Consider the following 20,224-nt stretch of genomic DNA (forward strand, 5'->3'; position numbering starts at 1 on the left):
AAAGAGACAGGATCCACTGAAGCCTTCCTCTTTCTTCTGGGCTATTTCATTTGAAGCCTTATTCAATTTTTATGTTTTTTTGAGAAGTTGCAATGAAAACTTCATGTTAGTTCCCACTAGCCAAAGGGAAATGTTGGTTCCTTCTATTTCACTCATAGACTTCTATGAACAGTCATAATTATATTTATGTATTTGAAATGCTTGCTATGAGGAAAGGTACTAACCAGTGTCCAGAGACTACCTAGCTGAATTTACTGAACATTCAGAAACACTGTATCTCGTCACACTGTTTGTGATTCAGCCTGTATCTCCTGACTGTTTCGCTAGCACAGGGGTAATGGTATTGTAGACTGAAAAAGCATTTTCAGATGGATGCAAACATCTGCGTATTTCGGTGTTGAAATAAATTCTACTCAAAAGCAAAAAAAATATGTGTGTCTTCAGTGGCATCACTGCACCAGGCAAACTTGTCATCTAGCCAATAGCTGTACTTGCAAAAACTCCCAACAAGAAGATAACTAATGCTCAGGGAAAACCCAGTGTGACAAGGAGATGCTCTACTACAACTGGTGGTCAGTCTTCAGTATTTTTTAGGCTACTACATTGACTGAAGAGTCTCCTCCCAGTTTTAGCAGAATGAAAGTCTTGCTCAAGTCCCTGTTGACAGCAGGCTCGTATGCTAGCAGATCAGCTCCACTTTTGCCTCGAAAACGACTGCAGCAGCCTGAGGCACTTCCTCCACAGTGCACCTGCATGGGAGTTGTACCCATACAACAATAAATCAAGGAGCAGTTGGAATGATATAACTACGCTATCATGTTGCCTTTGACAAATTTTTCCATATACAAAAGCTCTACCTCTAAAAATTTTCCCCTCTAAAATATCTTGTGTGCTTTGGCACTCCATCAATGAGAAGTATGGCTCAAATGGTCTGGCTTCTGTCGATTCAGCTGTAGCTTTCTACCCATCAGGGTGCTGCAACAGCTCAATGTCACTGGTTATTCATTGATCGTTATGCAGAAGTCTCTCACAATTGCTGGGTAGTGTTAAAGTTCACAGCACTGTTTATATTGCTTTTTGTCCTTCTTAAAGCTCAGGCTGGAGATCAAAGCAGCAATGTGGTAATTTTCTTCACTTACAACAGTGAGCCATTAGTCCTTCCACAACACAAAGCTGTAACAAATCGGCTTTGCTGGCAGTAATGGGAGCAAGAGGGAGCCAGAATGACTGCGATAAATGGGACCTGTTGTTGTCAAGTCATATCTGACAAGGACGGGAGACTCTAATGAAATTACAGGTGTTCAAACTGAATTAGTGTTGACTATTCAATAGCTTCCTTACTACTGCTCATCATCCACCACTGAAAGCACACACACATAGTCCTCAAACTGGTCTCCAAGAGTGATGAACTATCTTGAAACCCAGAGAAGCCCTATGCTTGGAAATTAAGGGTTTCTGCTTCCTTGCTTGCTTTTAAGAATACTTCAGAAACATAAAAAGCACTGCAATGAATCACCTCAGACTACTGGACTCTGCTTTCACACTGCTAAGCATTTCCAGCCACCCTTAGTTTCTGCTCGTGTCAGACTTGAGAGGCCTCAGCCTGAGAGAGTCACGTGCTGGATAGGACAGGTAGTAAGGATGTTACTGCACTGATGAAATGCTCATAGGGAAGAAGACTCCCCAAACTTTGGCAACAGAAGAGAGAGTAATGTTTTAAATGAAATTCAAATATTAATTAGGAGATTCATCTGTCTCCTCAGACTTGCAAAGCATAATGAAAAATGTATCAATGCAGCATTTTTTCAGTTGCACATACTAAATAAAAAGTAATATCTATTCTGAAGTGTTTAAACATTGGTTGAAAGGCCAAGATATAGCCAATTCTATATAAGCAAACAGTATTTAAAATATTACAGCTAATGCTGTGGCTTACCTAAAACAAATCTTTGGACTCAGTGTTGTGTTATACAACTGCACCAACATCCAGAAAATGAAGTAATGGTCACATAATAATAATTGATGTAAACTTACAAAAGATATCTTCACATAAAGCAAACTATGTTTTTCATGACTTGGAGAGGTTTTGTAGAAAAATAATTAGTAATGAAGCCTGGCATGTTTCACTGTTTACTTCTCCCAATATGCACTAAAACCTATAAATAGTGACTGTGTTTACTATACAAGCATACACACTAAAAGGCTTTAAGTGAATAAGAATAATGAAACTCATTAACTGCCATTTAAAAATTTAATTAATTGCATGCAGACAAAATAAGCAATATGTGAAAATGCAGTAAAAGATGACCTACAGATCTGGAGTTCCTTGGTTCCAGCACCAGCGAGAGCTTGTAGATATCATCCTCAGTGTGATAGAGGTCCAGGGACAGCTATGTGTAAGAAAGAGAGAAAACCAGTAATATTTATTAGACTGGGTTGGTTATGACAGTCTTGTAAGCACAGATATACCTCTCACTATAGCTAAACAAAAAGTTTTGCTACTCAAAGTTCAGCATATACACCAAAGCTGCTTGCAGCTACTGGGAAAGCAGCTTTTCCCAGAGCTACCATAACCCATGCTGGTGAGCACATGCTGCTGTTCACGCCTGTACTGAGCCGAGCAGGTGCTGTACTCGAGGGCTGTCACAACCTGCATCCCAGCATGGTGAGTGAAAGGGGCTGTGTGTTGACCTTCTCCAAAGAGGAACATTGGTACCAAAGACCACCCTTAGGCAAAACACTTTCTTTCAGCAGCTCAATGGTCATGAGAGATCTCAGAGAAATAACCTGGTGAATACAAAAACTGCAGGAAAGAAGTTGTAAAGGGACTAGGTTAGAAGGACTTCAGATTGCGTTCAGGTGAAGTTTTGTTCCTTAAGAAGGGTCAGGGCACTGTAGCTCTTCTACAGAGATCAGCCCATGCAGCAAAAGCCTCTCTGGAAAGCCCTGGTCACTGACATAGGCCTGGGGAGAGGCAAGCCAGGTTTGGCACCACTGTTGATGCAGCAAATTGCTCCATGGAGAGCAATCCCAGTCACTTTAGCCCAGCTTGGCCTGTTCCCGATACCCTCTCACCAAGTAAGGTAAATTCCTTTTCAGCTTCTGTTTTTAGAGAAATGAAAGTTTTTTTCTTCCATGTACTCATTCTTTTCTGTATAGGATTTATTGAGGGAAAAGAAGGGCCTTAAATACACTTAAAGTAAAAAGAAAATGTTTAGTTTTACTTTGGCAGCTGTGGTCTTGTGCTGATGCAGGTCTGTAGTAAATTCCTCCTTGCTTGGATTGATGAAGGAAAAAAGTAATCAACACTGTGGCTAATGTTTTGCAATGAGAGGAAACAAACATTGCATGTTTCCTGTGATCATGTCCCTACCTTAATTAGCTTTGGAGTAATTGACATGATTTGAAGTTATCATCTACCTTGCAAATCCCCAGTTAAGCTAAGATTCAGTTAAAAAGGTGTTTCCCAGCAGGCAGATAGAATTGCTACTGACTAAATGACTGTGACAGAAGGTTATTTTTAGAGAACCTGAAGTGCTGAATTAGTAACAAGCAGGACCAGTGACACCGTAGTGCAGAACCACCTCTAGGAACCACCTTCTTGTAGGCATAATTTTGTACAATGAGTAAGACATGAGTTGTGCCCTTTCTCAAGACAGGTACACATCCCAGAGCGAACACATAACTTTAGAGGTGTCTGGATTTTGCATTTTTCATTTTGTCTAGCTGTAACACTACGCTGATTTTCGTACTTTGTGATTTGGTTATGGGCACCAGTGAAAGCCTGAGCATCCTGCAGGTTCCTTTACCCAGCTGACATGCTGCTGTCACAGAGGAATGTAAGGACCTGTCCTAAAGATAATGTAGATCCAGTAACTGCTGTAACCAATATCATTCATGTGCTTAGTTATTCAGTGACTGTATTCTTCGGTTCTGTGGTGGTATAAAATAAGCAGAACTCAGCTGGAGCAAATGATATTATCAGGTCAGGCTGGGACTGACAGCAGAATTGCTAGTTCAGAAGGCCTTGCCCTGTTCCCACTAAAGAGCACAGTTTTCTCAGCAGGCCAGATGAGCAGGCTGTGGATTTGGGGATGAAAATGCATTAGTATGTATTTAGCAAGTTTGTATCTCCCCTCCCTGAATTATCTGACCTTATCATCATAAGCAGCAGTTATAATTTCATGAGGCACAATATGTAAGCACAGAGTGGCTAAGGTATTATCTAGTACAGAAGTTTCAAATACTAGCAAAAAAATTACAAGCATGGTGACTGTGCTGTTACATAAGCTTTCATTTTATGTTTTATTTACAGTTTTGCTCTGACAGATAAAGTGTAATCAGAGTTTTCCTAGGACAACCTTTACAGCGGGTGGCAGTTTCCATTCTAATTTGACTTTCATTTCTGTCCTGTTTTTCCAAGCAATTTTGCAGGGGATTGAGGAGGGTGGAGGAAGGATCAGAAAGGCAGGGCTTTTTTTTTTGTAAGTGGAACTTACTGAACCGAAGTTAGGGAGGGTGACTTTCAATTTAGTTGTTTAGATATTTCTCATTCTCTTCACTAGACTGTACAAATGACTGGGACTTTCCAGTCATTTGCATACAGTCTCAGAACAGGTTAGATAAATAGCTGTCAAGACCTAAAAATAGTGGGGGAAAAAATGGTGGCACCAAATAAGTTCTAATGCAGTTGGTATAAATACACTGTAGACTAGTTGAGAGACTGAGATCCTCTTCCAATCCACAAAAAGTGATGAAACTTTGACCCACAGGCTTTTATTCATGTTGTGAAATAAAAACAATGTGGAAATACTGCACAACAGGCAAGGAAATCCCTTAAGCATCCTTACCAAATGTTAAGTTTTCTAATGATGAGTATGTCATTACAGCTATTATTCCTCTCTGGTGCACTGCCAAGCTCATGCTAGGTCCTCTTTTACTACTTCGACTTCTTAGCTCCAGGTTTCAGATGCCAGGGACTGGTACAGAACCAGGTACAGGGTCAGTGGATATGGACTGAGTGTGGCCAATAAGGCAGGAAAGGAGGAAGAACCACACAGACTAAAAGTAAGCGGGCACTAAGGTGCGAGTCCATCTTCATGTAACAAGCTCTGCCTCACCAGCTGGTGAGTCATGGTACATTTACATCTCTTGCCCATATAACCCAGACTCATTTACACATGACCAGGTGAGGACTCGCATCACTAAAGCTCCCCCTCAGCTTTTGCAGTCTCCTATGCCAGCAGGCCTGGCATTTGTCTCACTGCCTTCCATAAAACAAACTTTTGCCTTATTTGTGGCATTTTAACTTCCATGCAAAATATTGGCTTCTTTCAGCTACTTGTTCAAAGCTAAAATTCTGTGAGCTGGAAGCTGATTTTTTATGCTGGCAAAAAGATGGGGGGTGGCGGAAAGCAGACTTCCACGTTTGTGTGCAGACATCTGAACCAAAAGAGAGCCCCAGCTTTCCAAAATGCTGATCATTCAGCAGCTAACACTGAAAACACAGAGATTTAAGTTCTCTTGTTCATTCACCCTTTAGGTCTATACACACAAGAGCATCTGAAAAATGCCCGTAAAGTCCCTTGACCAGGTTGGCTGAAGTTTACTACCAAGCTCTTGCCCCAACTTTTAAGCCAAGCTCTTACTTCATAGCTCTTAACAGTCTCCCCAAACGCCATAATTTCCAAACCACTTGAAAGGTATTAGCTGCCCCAGAGCAGATAGGGCTCCACCATGGAGGAAAAGAAAGACCAGGGCAAATTCCCACATGCCCGCTTAGTCCATGAAATACCCATTTTATCTTTTTGTGCAAGTTGTTGGACTAGCAAACCAGCACCCAGTGATTTACTTGTCAAGCAAGCACAGGCCAGGCTGTCAGCATTTGCTAAGTGTGGTGTAAAAGACAATACTGCAAGGGATGGAGGCCAGGCGAGAGATTTACACATTGCTTGTCAGGACAAAACACCCACTAAAAGCCTGCCTGGATTCAAGCGGCTTAATGGGAAAACAGCAGAAGTGAACAAATAGTTGGGTCAGCTGATTCACACGCAGATGAAAAGCACTCTACAGGTTTATATACATTTACTAGTTTTGAAAGGGAGTTTCTCTAAGTAAGTTAAAGATAACAAAAATTTTTACCATTTACATTAGAGGGAAGACCTAGCAATAAATAGAATAGTTATTTCTTTAGGTTCTGAAAACTGAGGATGATTTTGGCAGCAAGGGAGGCTAAACCTGCTAAAAGACCATTTGCACGTAGCAAGGTCAACTATTTTTAGTCAGCTCCTGTCAGCTTTGGGCTGCAATCCTAGCTTTCTTCTCGTCTTTCTCTGACCCCAGCCTATAATTTAAAGCTTTCTTATTAACAAAAAGATTGACAAAAACATTTCACCTACTATATAAGCTCATTATTACTGTTTAAGAGAACACTGTAAAAAAAGTACTGTAATGTATTCATATGTACAAATGAGGACAAAACCTACATACTGGAAGAAAAGTGAGAATACTCATAGTATTATGAGATGTACCAAAATTCAGGTCCAGGAACGTCTTGTAGAAATTTGGTTGTACCCTTTCCCAAACCTTTTTCAAAACTCCCACACTATCAAACCTACTTGACTCACAACTATACTTCCAGTGACCACTATGAAGATAGAATTACCTTCAAAAGGTTTTGGGACACCTACAGCTGTCTACCTAGGATGCCTATGGCTGTCTCCATCATTACTGAAAGGTACCACCATGGAATCATTCTAACAGGTAAAAAGCAGCACAAGTCAATTTTAACCCATGATCAGGTCTGGAATCAACACTGCAGCATGCAGCTTCATTTATTTACAATCGAATTGGCTCAGCTATAACCAAAATCAACACAGTTATATTAGGAGTTAATACATCAGAACATAGTAAACAAAAAAGTACTTGTCATGTACTCAATTACTTTTCCTGGTAAATGAAATATACTGAATGAAATATTACGTAGATATAAATAAAATCCGTATCATTTTGCTAAAAACAAACAAACAAGGAAAATATTAAAAAATTTGAAAAACAGGTAAAATACATAAACTCAGGTTGATACAATGATGGGAATGAACCTGCTAGATCTTAGAAAAATTTGAAGCTTTCTGCCCCTTTTGGAAAGCAGGCTGTCACCCAAAAGAGAGAAGAACAGCTAATGAAAATGTCAGCAGTGGTTCAGCTTCCATCTCTCACTTCACGTTGTCTAATTTCTGCCCTTTTGGGCTCAGTTTCTTATTACTCAGTTCTCTAAAACCTGAGGTTCCACTTCCCCCTACTCACAGCCAAGCTTGTAAGAAACTATGAACTTTCAGAAATGAGCAGGGAGGGAAAGAGTGGCACAAGATAAGAAAGCAACTCTCAATCCCTACTAAAACAAAACAAGGTAATAAATATCTGCCTTTATAGTCTAATTTTTTAATTAGGTGAGTGTTGCAGTGGGCTATACACAGTCCCTTCTCCTCCTTGTCCCACTAAACATGATTAGGACTTGTTCCTGGATTGCTCCACACAAAGTGCAATAGGAGAAGGTTCTCCAATTCCCCAAACTTTCCCATTCCTCATTACAGTGAAGCCACAGGTATATCCACACTGTCTTGGTTGCTTCAAACTTAGCCTCATATTTGTCATCCTCCATAGTGTAAACGCCTGCACCTGATCAGTCCCAGTGTAAATCCAACACAAAATACCACCTCTGCTTAATTTCTAGATATGCACGTTTTCGAGCATTTCAAAGTAAAGCATGAAAGGAAAAAAATCCAAAGTTCTTGCCCAATAGCCCTCCAGTTAAAGCATTTACCTAGAATGAGCTAGGTAATGAGAGTCATCTCAAGTCTGTGACCTGACTGAGGAAAATCTGGAATTTGGTTCCCACCTCCCCGGGGAGTAAATTCTGAGAAGTTCATGCTATCCAACAAAATAAACACTGGAAAAATTCTGAAATCTGCCCTAGTTACCCACAGATTTTGCTTACTTCTAAGTTTATTTTTGAAAGAATTTTATTGATTTAAGGAGAGCAAAGAGATTCTCTTTCAGTCTGGATTAGAGATCTGAAAGACAAAGTTAAATAACAAGAACAGGAAGAGCATAAAATGATTATATATTAAGAGAGTCCTTTACCTAACATGACATATTTCAGACTACTCTCAGATGAGTAGGTGGCTTTTACTTGCTTGCAACATCAACGGTTTATAACAAACAACATTCCTTTTTTCCAAGTTTCACAGGTTCAATCTTTAATTCTAAGACATTGTTTTTGCCTGTGACCTGAACAAACTGTGCTGTTGGGCCAAACACTACTGCAGTTAAGATCAGTGCTGAAATGACTAAATTTCACTAGGGGCAGGATTTGGCCTAATGGTTCAGGCTCCACGCTTCAGTATGTTTTGAAATAAGTGTAGTGTTTATTAAAATTACAGTCATTGTCTACACATCAAAAAGGGGACTGAAAATTAATTCCTTTTAGCATTGTCAGTTGCAACTTTTTAAAAAAAATGTTTTATTCAGTTTTTCTGAAATCTCACTTTCCTTTGGTTTGAAATGGGACATTCAGATCCTTATCTGTAATTTGTGTGTGCAAGTTTCAAACCTCCCCAAATGTAGCCACTGCCAAGGAGTAAGGGGAGGGAAAGGAGTAGGGGTTGCAGAGCGTCTTTAAAACTATTCAAGAGCATTTTTATTTACTGGATAGGAAGAGTGCTGTGTTGCACACAAAGCACAGGGGAGCAAGAACAGAGTGACAACCAAGTTGGAATTTCACTTGTGTGTCCATGTCAATACGTCACCCGATCTTTGCACAGGAGACGTAAGCCTCAATTCTAAGCAGTCAGAACTTAGTTTTCACTTCTCCTAACAAAAATACAGCCCTCTTTCTGTTTTCCTTAAAATAATTAATTGAAAAAAATCCTGTTGCTGCTTCCAGCCATCACACACTACAGTAATGAAATTCTCTTTGACTTTATTCATGCTTCATGTGAACTTGTTTCTGTTTTGTATTCTCTCCCTTTTCTATTACAAAACTGGGATAAAAATGTGCACTTATCTCTATAGATATAAATACTCTTACTGACATTCAACATCTGAATAATTGAAGTGAATTGAAACATGGTCAATACTTACAGTTAGAAGGTTAATTAAATCCATATTAGGCTCTAAATGATGAGAGGCAGTTTGCAGGGAAACCAATTCACTCAAGGTGATGGAAAGCTGCTGCATTTTCACTATGTTAACTTTGTTCTCATCTACCCAGTCAGGAAAAATGACATGGACAGCAATCAAGTCTTTCAAATGAACTCCTAAAATCGGAATTTTGAAGCCAACACAGTCAGCAAAAGCTTTGCGGTAGTTGCAGTAGTTTCCATTGGAAGAGACCAGCTCTGTCATTTCGTTCCAGTCCTACAAATAGCCAGAGAAGCAAGCCTCTGTGAAAGCGTTCATAGCATTTCCTTAATCTGTTTTAAATGAGCACAACTCATGTCAGGGTGTTGACAGTGTTAATTTCCTCTCTGGCACAGGCAATCAAGCAGAGGATCTCCATGAGCTGATCCTTCTCCACCAAAAGGAACGCAACCAAAGTGCCTTTTAGGATGCCCTGCCATGATCCAAGTAGTGTGCTGGTGAGACACCTGCACTGCAGAACCCATCAGACCTCATAAGAGATGATTAGATCTTCATAAGAGGTGATGTTCTGCTCAATACATCTATATTGTGGAGCCCACCATACCTTTGTGACTTCTGAAGACAGATGAGAATGAGTTTCTTTCAGGCGAGAAATAGAGCTGTGGCTTAGGCCTCCCACAACTGCCATCAGTGTGTTGAAGTTCTGGAGGTGAAGGAGCTTCTGCAGGAGAGATTGATCGTGCATAATTAAAAACCAAGGAAATACATGTGGCAGCAATCCAGTGTCACACATGACAAGTGAAAGGAGACAACCTATCACTGCTAAAGCAGAAATCACTAAACCAGGGGACATAACAGAATAGTTCAGCATTTCTTTTTTTAATTAGCTTAGTTCCACAAGAAACACACAATAGTGACAGTTGTCAGCCAGAATACAACAAAGAAAAATTATTTTATAGTTATGTCTGCTAGTTAAAAAATGCAGACATACTACACCTGAACAAATAACCTGCAGTGGTGTTGAACAGGCTGTTCACTGAGGAAACAGCACAAAGAGCATCCAGTTCATTTGTTTACTGCAACCTCTATTTGTATTATTGCTTTACACCGAAGGAAAAAGACTCATATGCAAGACTTACCTGTGCAACATTGATAAACTTTGTGATTACTTCTGCCCTTTGCTGAGGTGTTGGTTTGCTGAGAACCATGAGCTGGACCCATTTGGAGATACCATTAAATAAAGCAATAGATCTCTCCAAAGTAGGATTGTTCTCCAAGCACCCATGGATCACATAGCTTTGGTAGTCTGTGAACTAACAGAAGAAAGGCATTTTCAGTAAAATGGTGGACAACTTAAGAATCAAATTGAAACTTTGATAATTTTTTTCCTTTTAAAGCTCCTCTTGTTTAGAAAGTGACCAAGTCTCAGGGTCAGCAGACCCTGCTGCACATCAGTTCTTTCTTAAAATTTTGTTGTTGTTGGGGTTTTTTATTACTTAAATGTCAACATAAAACTTCAGTGTTTGTGTGTTAGATAATACAGCAGCATGCATGATGAGCATGGTTACGACTTCCAGGGAGTTATCTTTCCCATAATTTACTCATCACTTACAACATTTAATTCTGTGTAGTTTTAGTTGACATCCTCATGGCATGATAGTTTATAGGAATTATCTAGTGCTACAAGCAAGAAGCATGTAAATAAGAGCTTTCATCCCACTCCAATATCCTGACCAACTGCATTGTTGGTGTAAAGAGAGAAATCTTGGCCCCACTGAAATCAATAGGAGCTCTGTCACTCTTCACAGGAGCTTAAACTGCATCCCAAGAAGCTAACTATGAACCCATTTTCTTCCTCCTATGTCAAAAAAATTCTGTAGCACAAGGACCTACTTCTGCTAAATCTTGCTTCTTTTGATGTTATTGTTCAGTCCTTGTATGTTCATGGACATAGTTCTACATGGGAGAGCTACTGCCCCCAAGAATTAGATTTTCCTAAATGTTTGGAAAACATTTTTGAGCTGTCCCTTTAAGATGGATTTTCAGAAGCTTATGACATAACTTTAGCTTGTGCAGGGAGTTGATAGCAACGCCAGCCAACATGGGTTTCTTGGTCTTAGCTGATCAAAAATTGCCTGCTAGAAGGCCATATGATGGCATATGCTCTTACACAGCAGATGCTCATTTCAGAGGTGCAGATAAATAGTATCTCAGTGTTCAGACACTTTTAAATATTTTCTGTTGTGATTAACGCTGACTTTCCTTCTCCTCCACTTTTTTTTTTAATAGGTAAAACCAAAGACAGGATTCAAACTAATCATCTTTTACAATTACATAGCTTTGAGATAACACTTTTTTCTACCTTGCAAAAATAAGTGGGACTCTTACATTTCTGAACAGTTTATAGCAAATCACCTGGTCTCATTGACATCTCCAAATAAATGCTACTTGTTTCTCTGTAGCACTTCTCAATTGTTCTTTAAATTAGATTAGTGATCCTGGGTTCCTTTCTCAATCTCTATGTTTTGAGGTGTGCCCTTCACTTTATTTCATGGAAATGTACCATTCTTACAACTTTTTGGTTACCATTCTCATATAAACAAACAACACATCTTTCAAACCTCTTCATTGCATTACAGGATAGTATAAGATTAATTAAGTCTAACTGGCTGCAGAGAAACATCTGAGATATAGCAAGATTCAAGCCAACGAATTAACAGACAAATTAGAAACAGCAAGGAAAAAAAAATTCATTGCAGGTCTGAGTTTTTTTTTCTGGAATTCACAAAGGCATTAAAATATATCTTAAGTCTACTTACAAATACATCCCTTTTTTCTTGTGCCTCCCTCCCTCTTTGAGGTTAGCATTGCACAGATCACGGTAGGGTGTTTTCCCATGATTTGAAGTCTAGAGTAATTAACCTTTGAACGTTATTAAATGACGTCAAAAGTGATTCTATTTAGACTGGTCTCAGCTCCTCATTGATCTCTCTTTCCTTCCCCTCTTGAAACAAACAAAAAACTTCATATATTTTTCTTAGTTTTGGAGTTTGATTTCTTTCATGCTCCTAAACAATTTTTAAAAAGTCTCATTTTTTTGCTTCAGAGAATTTGTCATCTTGAGAACTTACTGCTTCCATTTGCCACCAGATACAGTGGCATCATGTGACCTTTTCATATGGATATTTGCCAGCGAAATCAGCTTTTTTTTTTTGGCATTTGGGTTACTCATTTGTTTTGCTTTAGCTTCTACTTTCATTTTCATCCATTTTTGCTTCTTGTTCATGTACAATCCTGTGTGAAAAGAAGCAATTGTATCTAAATTTTCCTCAGTGCTAATATCCGAGAAGGAGGAAAGAGAAGTTGTGCCGTCTCTGCTCTTGGAGGTTTTCAAGACCCAGCTGGCTAAGTCCCTGTGGAACATGATCTATCTTGGAGCTGAACCTGCTTTGGGCAGGGGGTTGGCCTAGAGGCCTCCTGAGATCCCTTCCAACCTGAATTATCTTCTGATCCTGAGTTGGCAAATGAAAGGACAGTTTCTGAAGAGGTAGTTGGGAGTGAACAGAGACTACAGAAGGACTATATCTTTTTCAGTTTCTTCAAAAATTGTTCATTGCAAAGACTCTGATGTTTCCTGAAAAGTAATTAACTATTTTCCTCAGAGGAAAAAAAAAAAACCTGGAGATTTTGAACAATAATATTAGTTTAATCAGTTGTTGCAACACATGGCTGCAGTAGCTTTTAGCAGTAATTTTTGCCCAGAATTTCTCCACAGAATTAACTTCTGTGACTAAAAGCATCAATCATGAAAAAGATCAAGGAAGTGCTGGTGCAGCCATGGCTATGTACATCATGTGAAGGATTATAAAGATTTACTACACTGAAATGTGGAGGGAAAAAAGTCATAAATGTTAAACCATATGAATGCTCTTTAAGGACAGGCTCTTAATTGCAAGTGACAAAGTTGTAGACTTCTTACAGAAATTCTCCTAAAAGATTTATGCTCCAGAAAAGTGAGATGTTCAGCTAGCTCAATGGGCTCCAGATGGTCAAACAGCAGGCAGGCTTTTCCCTTCTTGGAAATCCTCTTCCTCTGTGTAACTCTTCTCATCCAGTCATAGGAAGGACTGCAACAGAAAAAGGTACAATACTAATTTCTGTTTGGGTACATGCAAGGGTAGCCCAAGGTTTGCACACAGTTTTCTACCAAGAGACAGATTATGAGTTTTCTGATCTGTGACATCCAGCACATAAACACTCAGAGTAAGACCCACTCAGGTGCATAACAGAAGAGTTTTGGAGGTGCTACTGCAAATGATAAATAATAGCAGGTTTCTATCCAAACAAAAGGACAACATACTGTTCTCTGTGATAGAAGAAGCCATACTTAAAAAATGCCTTGGGAATACAAGAAGAACAGGTCACACCAAATTCTGATACAGAATTAAAAAATATTTGAATAACATCAAGGGTTAATTTTTACTCTGCAAGACCACATTTCCATGAAATAATGGGACAGCAGAAACAGTGAAACAGCTAACAAAACAGTAAGACAAGGGTGGACAAAAAGACAAATCATCTGCTTGCAAGCAATGGAATAATTCCTACCCATATACCGTAAAAGCACTTCAGAGAGCAGAAAGAGTTGCTAACAATATTTTAAAATGAAGATTTAAGAGTCAATATTCATATGATTTCACTGGTACTGTTCTTGCAGGAAGTCTTGCAACCTTCACTGAGATTAGTAGTGCTGTCCTTCCAGGTTACTATGACATTTTTAAATAAGGAAAAGTCACTATGCATGTGCCATATTTTAGAAGAAAATCTACAATATCAGGTGAGATACAAGAGCCTCTCTGGTGATGTTTAAAAGGTAACTTTCGTTTCAGCATGTCAAGGAAATAGTAGTGTAATCATTTTGACGGAATAAAACTACAAACATGAATGCTAAAGATTATCCAGTTAAATCATAGAAAAGAAGTACACAGAAAGCCAGTAGATAAAATTAACAGGTTACTGATGAAAGAACAAAAAATCTTCCATGAGGAAATGCAAAATTTACACAACATACCAGTCACTGCATTGCTTGTCATGCTGTATGAAAAATCATAGGAAAAAAGTAATATTAATCACTTAATTGGCACTAGCTTTGTCAGGAAAATTATTTCTTTTCTGTTTATATTAAAAACTTACATAGAGCTAAGAATCTTCTCTTCACTGTGACGCTACAACTAGAATTTCAAATTCTTAGTAACTTCAAATTTAGAAGCCAATATAATCTTTTTGTAACTGCTTTTTTGCTCTCTGAAGATCAAGATGGCCCTTAATATTTTTATATTTTGCACAGAACTAGAATTCTGCTGTTACAGAGACAGAGAGAAAGATGTTGAAGCTCGTAACATCCTTACATGCTGGAGATATCGATGAGATGCATGTGATCCTCATATCCAAGCTGCATGGCTACTTCTCGAAACTCTTCAGTCAAACGAATCAGCCCAAGATCCAAGTTAAACTCTGCAGGAAATTCTAAAATCCAGTATCTGAAATCCACAGACAGTGGTTCAGAGATGATCAGGGATTCATGTGTAACATTCAGTGGCTGCATATATATACTCACATTTTATTCAATAGGACTTATAAATATTTCAGACCCAATGGCTTTTGGGCAGAGATGGTGGACTAACCGAACTTGTTGCTGCTGTGATTGTCTGCGACACTGAAGTGGCAAAAACCACTTTATCATGTAATTTCCTTTGGTTAACTCACCACAGCACAACACAGCAGCATTCTATTGAAATGTGAAATTAAAGTGATGCCTCAGGTGACATACACAAACAGCACACACATGTGTCCTGACTCAGGCTGCCAGGACACCCAAAAGACACTTGCACTTATCCCTTTCCTAAGTGAGACACTTTATCTGCTCAGAAAAGATTTTTCAGTGAAAATGAAAATCTTAATTTGAATGGCAGTTCTACCACGCTAACCATGTAAATGAGATGTCTCCTCTGTTATTTAAAGGGGTATGGAAAAGGCTTTATAAGTCCTGCTTTCAATACCTCCCTCCCTTTCTTCACAGTGATACAACTTAGACCAGAGGAAGAAAGATAAAGTGTTTGTCTGAGGGAAGTGGGTTATATCATGTTAGCTTAAAAATTGATGCTTTTTATTTTACAGAGAGATGTTCCTACACAAGCACAGCCCAATACATGAAAGCTTTCCCAAGAAACAAGGTAAGAGACAGGTGTTGCAAGGATCAGACATACTTGACCTGTAATAGCTTTGGCATCACTAACACATTGCTGTCATGATAAACTATGTAAGGATTGTATGAACTGAAGCTGACAGCCCAGAGACAATCTTCCTCTCCCACACTAGATTACATCTTGAAGCAAAATGTGTGTCTCCTCTGTGTGGCACCGAATTAGTCTCCCTCTAAGAGATGTCACACTCAAATACCAGGTAAATCATAGCACAAGTTTTCAATCAGCATTTTAGCTCAATGCATTTAAATGTCTTAAATGCTGGATGGCTCAACTTAAACGATTGTTTTCAAAGCACAGAAATTCCACTATGGACTGGAGATCAAGTAAAAAAAAACACAACAAAAAACAAACCCCCAAACTTTATACTTCCATGGTTTAGTTTTAATATTTACAAAAAGAAGTTACATTGATAGTATTCCCAGAAGCATAAAACCAAAACTCTAGAGGACCAGAAGCATGCTTACCTCATGAAATAGCAGATTTTTAATCTGAATTCATTGCAGTTCTCCCCATTGGCATCTCTATACGTATGCTAGTTAAAGAAAGCTTTGTGTGCCCGGATTCAGTAATATTGTTTTTATCTACAGAATACTCTGACACTGCACCAGCTGCATAAAAACCAGTATCAAACTTTTCTTCTAGAGGTAACCACAGTATGCTCTGATATTTCATTGACTTTCACGGCATCTTAGGGGACAAAGACCAATACCTGGCTGCCAATTTGTTTTTTGCACTAGCAAAAATGCCTCTATTACACCATTCTGAATATTCTGCTGAACAGTTTCTTGCCAGCTTTGGCTAACCAAACATGATAATACTTATGATTACTGAATTCTTTAAGAGGTATAAATGACATGTAGGTGCTTAGCTACCACTGAAAGTTCATAGTAGTCAAAGGCTAGCCTGCCGTGATACATTTGAAAAGTTACCTTGGCCACATACTTCCACTTATTCAAAGTTAATGCAAAGTATGCCCCAGTATGTTTGTACATATGGAAAAAATTCCACAAGCAGTAGCATAAAGAAGCTCACAGAATTCCATCTTTTAGGTTGAAAAAAAATTCACCTCTAAACCTTGGTTGTCACTAATTAATTGACACATTTTTACATGCAGTTACAGAAACAATCTGCTTTTGATATTGTAATGTCAATTTGCAAGACATTGTGAAAGGATATGTGGACAGAAGCTTGCCAGCCAGCTCTGTGGAAGGCAGATACCACCGGTGCATTAAAAGAAAGGTTCTTGGCAAATGGCTGGAGCACCGATTTCCTTTGTCATCTGCAAAAGAGAAACAATGAGTTAACCACACTATTAATGAACAGAGAGGAGCTTTTATTCTTCAAGCTGAGTCACATAGAAAGGATCAAAAGTGGAAATATTGGCTCATTATCTACCAAATAGGTAGGAAACAAAACCAAAGCACAAAACCCGCTCCTTTAGCAACAATATTGCTAGATTGCAGTGCTAGCTATTTAAAGGCAAAAAACCCCAAACCAGTGTAGATAACGGGCCATAGCTAAAAAAATGGGGCATGGACAGCACTATGCGAAACATTATACAAAAAGACTGCCAGTAATCCAAAGAACAAATCCAAAATTAGTCCACCAAAAGACTGGGAGATGATTTATGTACAACCATTGCCAATATTTGTTTTATTGCAGCTTTATGTTAACAATTGGATTGTTAAAAAAAGGTATCTGCCTCAAGGAATTCAATGTCAAAGCAACACCTCACATCTGTGCCCAGGGTTCCATCTCCAGCTGCCTTACTGACCCGTTTGCAATGTAGCTGCTGAGACTGCAGAAAGAGTTATTCCATGGCAGGCTGGCTGCCCATCAGTCTTCCTCAACATCTGCAATCTTAGATTATTCTCTATCTGTCACTCTTTTAAAAGACAGTAGACGATATGCATGTATGAAATGGGAATGACACATGGACTACACTTGTCAAGAGAGTGTGTATACAAGGAAGAGAGGCATGATTTCCAACAGACAACAAGTATATGAGCTCTGCTAATACTTTCATTAGGTCTTAGAACAACAGGTTTGATGGTGGTCTACAGAAATGGATATATGGGGATTCACTACAGTCAGTAGCAAGATCCGTCCGTCCCTCAATTATTTAATACTCTCTCACCTTTAGATACTTTTTTCTCTCCACAAGGGAAAAAAAATTAATACCTCATTCCAATCAAAAGCTGTCCTGCATTTCAAGAGAATCAAAATGTAGCTTTGTGAATTAAGGCCCCATTTCAAATCATTTAAGCCTACCCATGAACTCATCTGACTGCAATGTGACACATCATGATTAATGGTGTTATGGATCAAAGTCTATTTCATCACTTCTTTCCCTCAGACCTGGTACATCACATTTTAATAAAAGTAAAAAGATTACATGAGCCTTAAGTCATATTCTTGCCAATTATTGCATGATGATTTGGAAAACCTTTCCAAAAAATGACTGGTCAGAAATGCAGCTGTGTAACCACTCAAGACAAAGATCAATGCCAGAAATAACTCCTTGAGTAATTCAACTAAACACTTCTCTTGGTGAAGGCCAGCATTTTAAAAACCGCTATACCCACCATTTTGCATTATCTATATTAATAAAATTTAATACAGTATGCATGTGATTAAAATTCTGGCCTGTGTGATTCTGGGCCAAAATGAAACATGGAAAATTTTACAGAGCAGAAATGTTGTTTGCCAAGGGAAAAGACTGGCTAAATCAGAGAACAGCAGGGGTTATATTATAAGATGAATTTCAAGAACAGTAAAGTAAAATATTGAAAAAGCATACCAAACATTTCAATACAAGTGTTCAAAAGCTCATCTAATGTTGCAGCCTTCCCAAGTGTGTTTGACCCCATTGTCCTTTAAGCGTTGTCAAAAAATAAGAGACATTTTCACCATGTAGAAGGATGTTTCTTCAGTTGCTCAGTTTTTCACTTTATTGTTGGTTGCATTCTTAGCTGGACTTCAAGGAAAAATCTGAAGAAAGTAAAAGAAATCATAATCATTTGACTATTTGGAAGACTTACCAGGATGCAATGTTTACAGTTCAACTCATCTTTTCTATAAACTGTTTTTTCACCACACAATAAAGAGAATGTGAAAGACTGCTGTAAGCTTTCCCTACATTCCAGCTTGTGTCTTTAAGTGTTGTCTAATTGTTTGTCCACCAGCACAAAATAAATCTACAGCTAGGGTCATAAAACAGAAACCAGATGGTAAATGAGGATATGCATGTACAATGACGCACATTTTGTTCAGGTCATTTTATTTACACTTGATAAGTCACTTTTTGTTAATAACCCTGCTTTTATGTTTTTAAGCATAACCATTTTTTTCCCTAAGCTTACCAGTTCATAGTAATGCTAATGGTCTTAATTGGCACAGACCACATAAAATGTTTAATTAAGTTCATAGCAAACATTAAACTAGGAGGCAGTTTTTCAGAGAACCTTAAGATCAGTCCCTACAGCTTTGTTAAATAAATCTTCTCACAGTAGCTGAACACTCACAGAAAGCTGAACACATACAGAAACTTCTAAATTGTACCATACATCTACTATCCATTCAATTATCAAACATCCATTTACCTGAAGATGCACAAAACACCCTGTTACAAGCTTTCAGAAATAATTTTACAGGTTATATTTAAAGAACAGAAGAAATCAGTATTTTATTGTCTATCTATGACTAAGCCCCACTACTGCCTGACCATAACAAGTGTTTGAAATGTGACAAACAATAACAAAGTACATCCAGCAACTTTTCTAGGAAAAAAGCCAGGAGTAGAGCTACAACAATCCTTGAAGCAAAACAACGCAGGAATTTGGGAAATTTCTTTTCAGAAGTTGTTGCATGTAACATAACCTTTTAATGTTGGTCATGCAAAGCGCTGATGAACTATATGCCTGCTTTAATTCACCCACAAATACCGTGTTTTTCAAACCTACCACATCACAGACCTTGTACTGCACACTCAGTCCTGGTGGGACTGGCATCCTTCACCCTTTTTAGTAACCCACCCTGCCCCGCTCCCAAATGCCACTGTTACAATGAGCACCAGAGTGCTCTGAGCCAGGTCCCTGTGAGCTTGCAGCCCTTCAGACATCACCGTGGGCCAGCCACCCAAGGGACACCAAGCAGTGGCAGCTTTGCTGGCGCTACCTCAGCCATGGCGCAGGCAGGTATGCTCCTTTCTCAGCGAAATGCAAGGCCAATGTATCCTGACGCAACTCCCACTTCCTAGAAAGAGAAGAAAATGCTGTTTGTGCAGGCTAGGTCTGCACTACTGAACTGACCATGCCCACACTGGCTCCCAGGTGCAAAGGCCAGCTAGCAGAGGTTGGCCTGTTATCTACATCAGTGAAGTCTCTCAACCTCCCAAACAGAGTTGGCATGTGGAAGCTGCTCATTGCTGGCCTATGCTAACTCCCACCTGCACCTCAGATCCACTTAGGAGACCACTGACTGGTTAGGGACCTTCTAGCAGCAAGGCGCATTGCATCCCAGCACCTGGAAAAGTGTCCCGCACTGGATAATTCTCTATAGACCTGGCTTCAGAGTCCTGTGGTCCCCAGGCTGCTCTAAGCATACAGCAGTGTTTTGCTTGGAAGACCTTCAAAATGCACGGTTCAGCCAGAGATACTATTACTTTTAGATGGGTGCCTACAGCCAGGTTCTTTCCAGTCCCAGCCAACAAAGGATTTAGACATGACACACTTTTCCCTGAAGCTGAGAGAAGCCTGCAGGAAATAAGCACAGATCACTGAGTTTCTATATGTCAGTGCAGACACAATGCTGCAGCA

The 20,224-nt window shown here is 39.1% G+C and overlaps 1 protein-coding gene across 1 annotated transcript in view; it reads right to left on the reverse strand.

Moving 5' to 3' along the window:
- Window positions 1–18,277, reverse strand: part of RASGRP3 (RAS guanyl releasing protein 3 (calcium and DAG-regulated)) — a 31,056-nt gene extending 12,779 nt beyond the window's left edge. Inside the window, exons 1-9 of the mRNA XM_010581210.1 lie at window positions 18,208–18,277; window positions 16,584–16,686; window positions 15,872–15,934; window positions 14,550–14,681; window positions 13,121–13,268; window positions 10,281–10,454; window positions 9,746–9,862; window positions 9,142–9,417; window positions 2,313–2,390 (exon numbers count right to left, since the gene is read on the reverse strand). Coding sequence (XP_010579512.1) covers window positions 2,313–2,390; window positions 9,142–9,417; window positions 9,746–9,862; window positions 10,281–10,454; window positions 13,121–13,268; window positions 14,550–14,681; window positions 15,872–15,934; window positions 16,584–16,686; window positions 18,208–18,277 — 1,161 coding nt within the window. The remainder of the gene's footprint in view (window positions 1–2,312; window positions 2,391–9,141; window positions 9,418–9,745; window positions 9,863–10,280; window positions 10,455–13,120; window positions 13,269–14,549; window positions 14,682–15,871; window positions 15,935–16,583; window positions 16,687–18,207) is intronic.
- Window positions 18,278–20,224: the final 1,947 nt, after the last annotated feature.

Source organism: Haliaeetus leucocephalus, unplaced genomic scaffold (assembly GCF_000737465.1).
Source record: "Haliaeetus leucocephalus isolate CR32 unplaced genomic scaffold, Haliaeetus_leucocephalus-4.0 Scaffold752, whole genome shotgun sequence".
Taxonomy (NCBI): Eukaryota; Metazoa; Chordata; class Aves; order Accipitriformes; family Accipitridae; genus Haliaeetus; species Haliaeetus leucocephalus.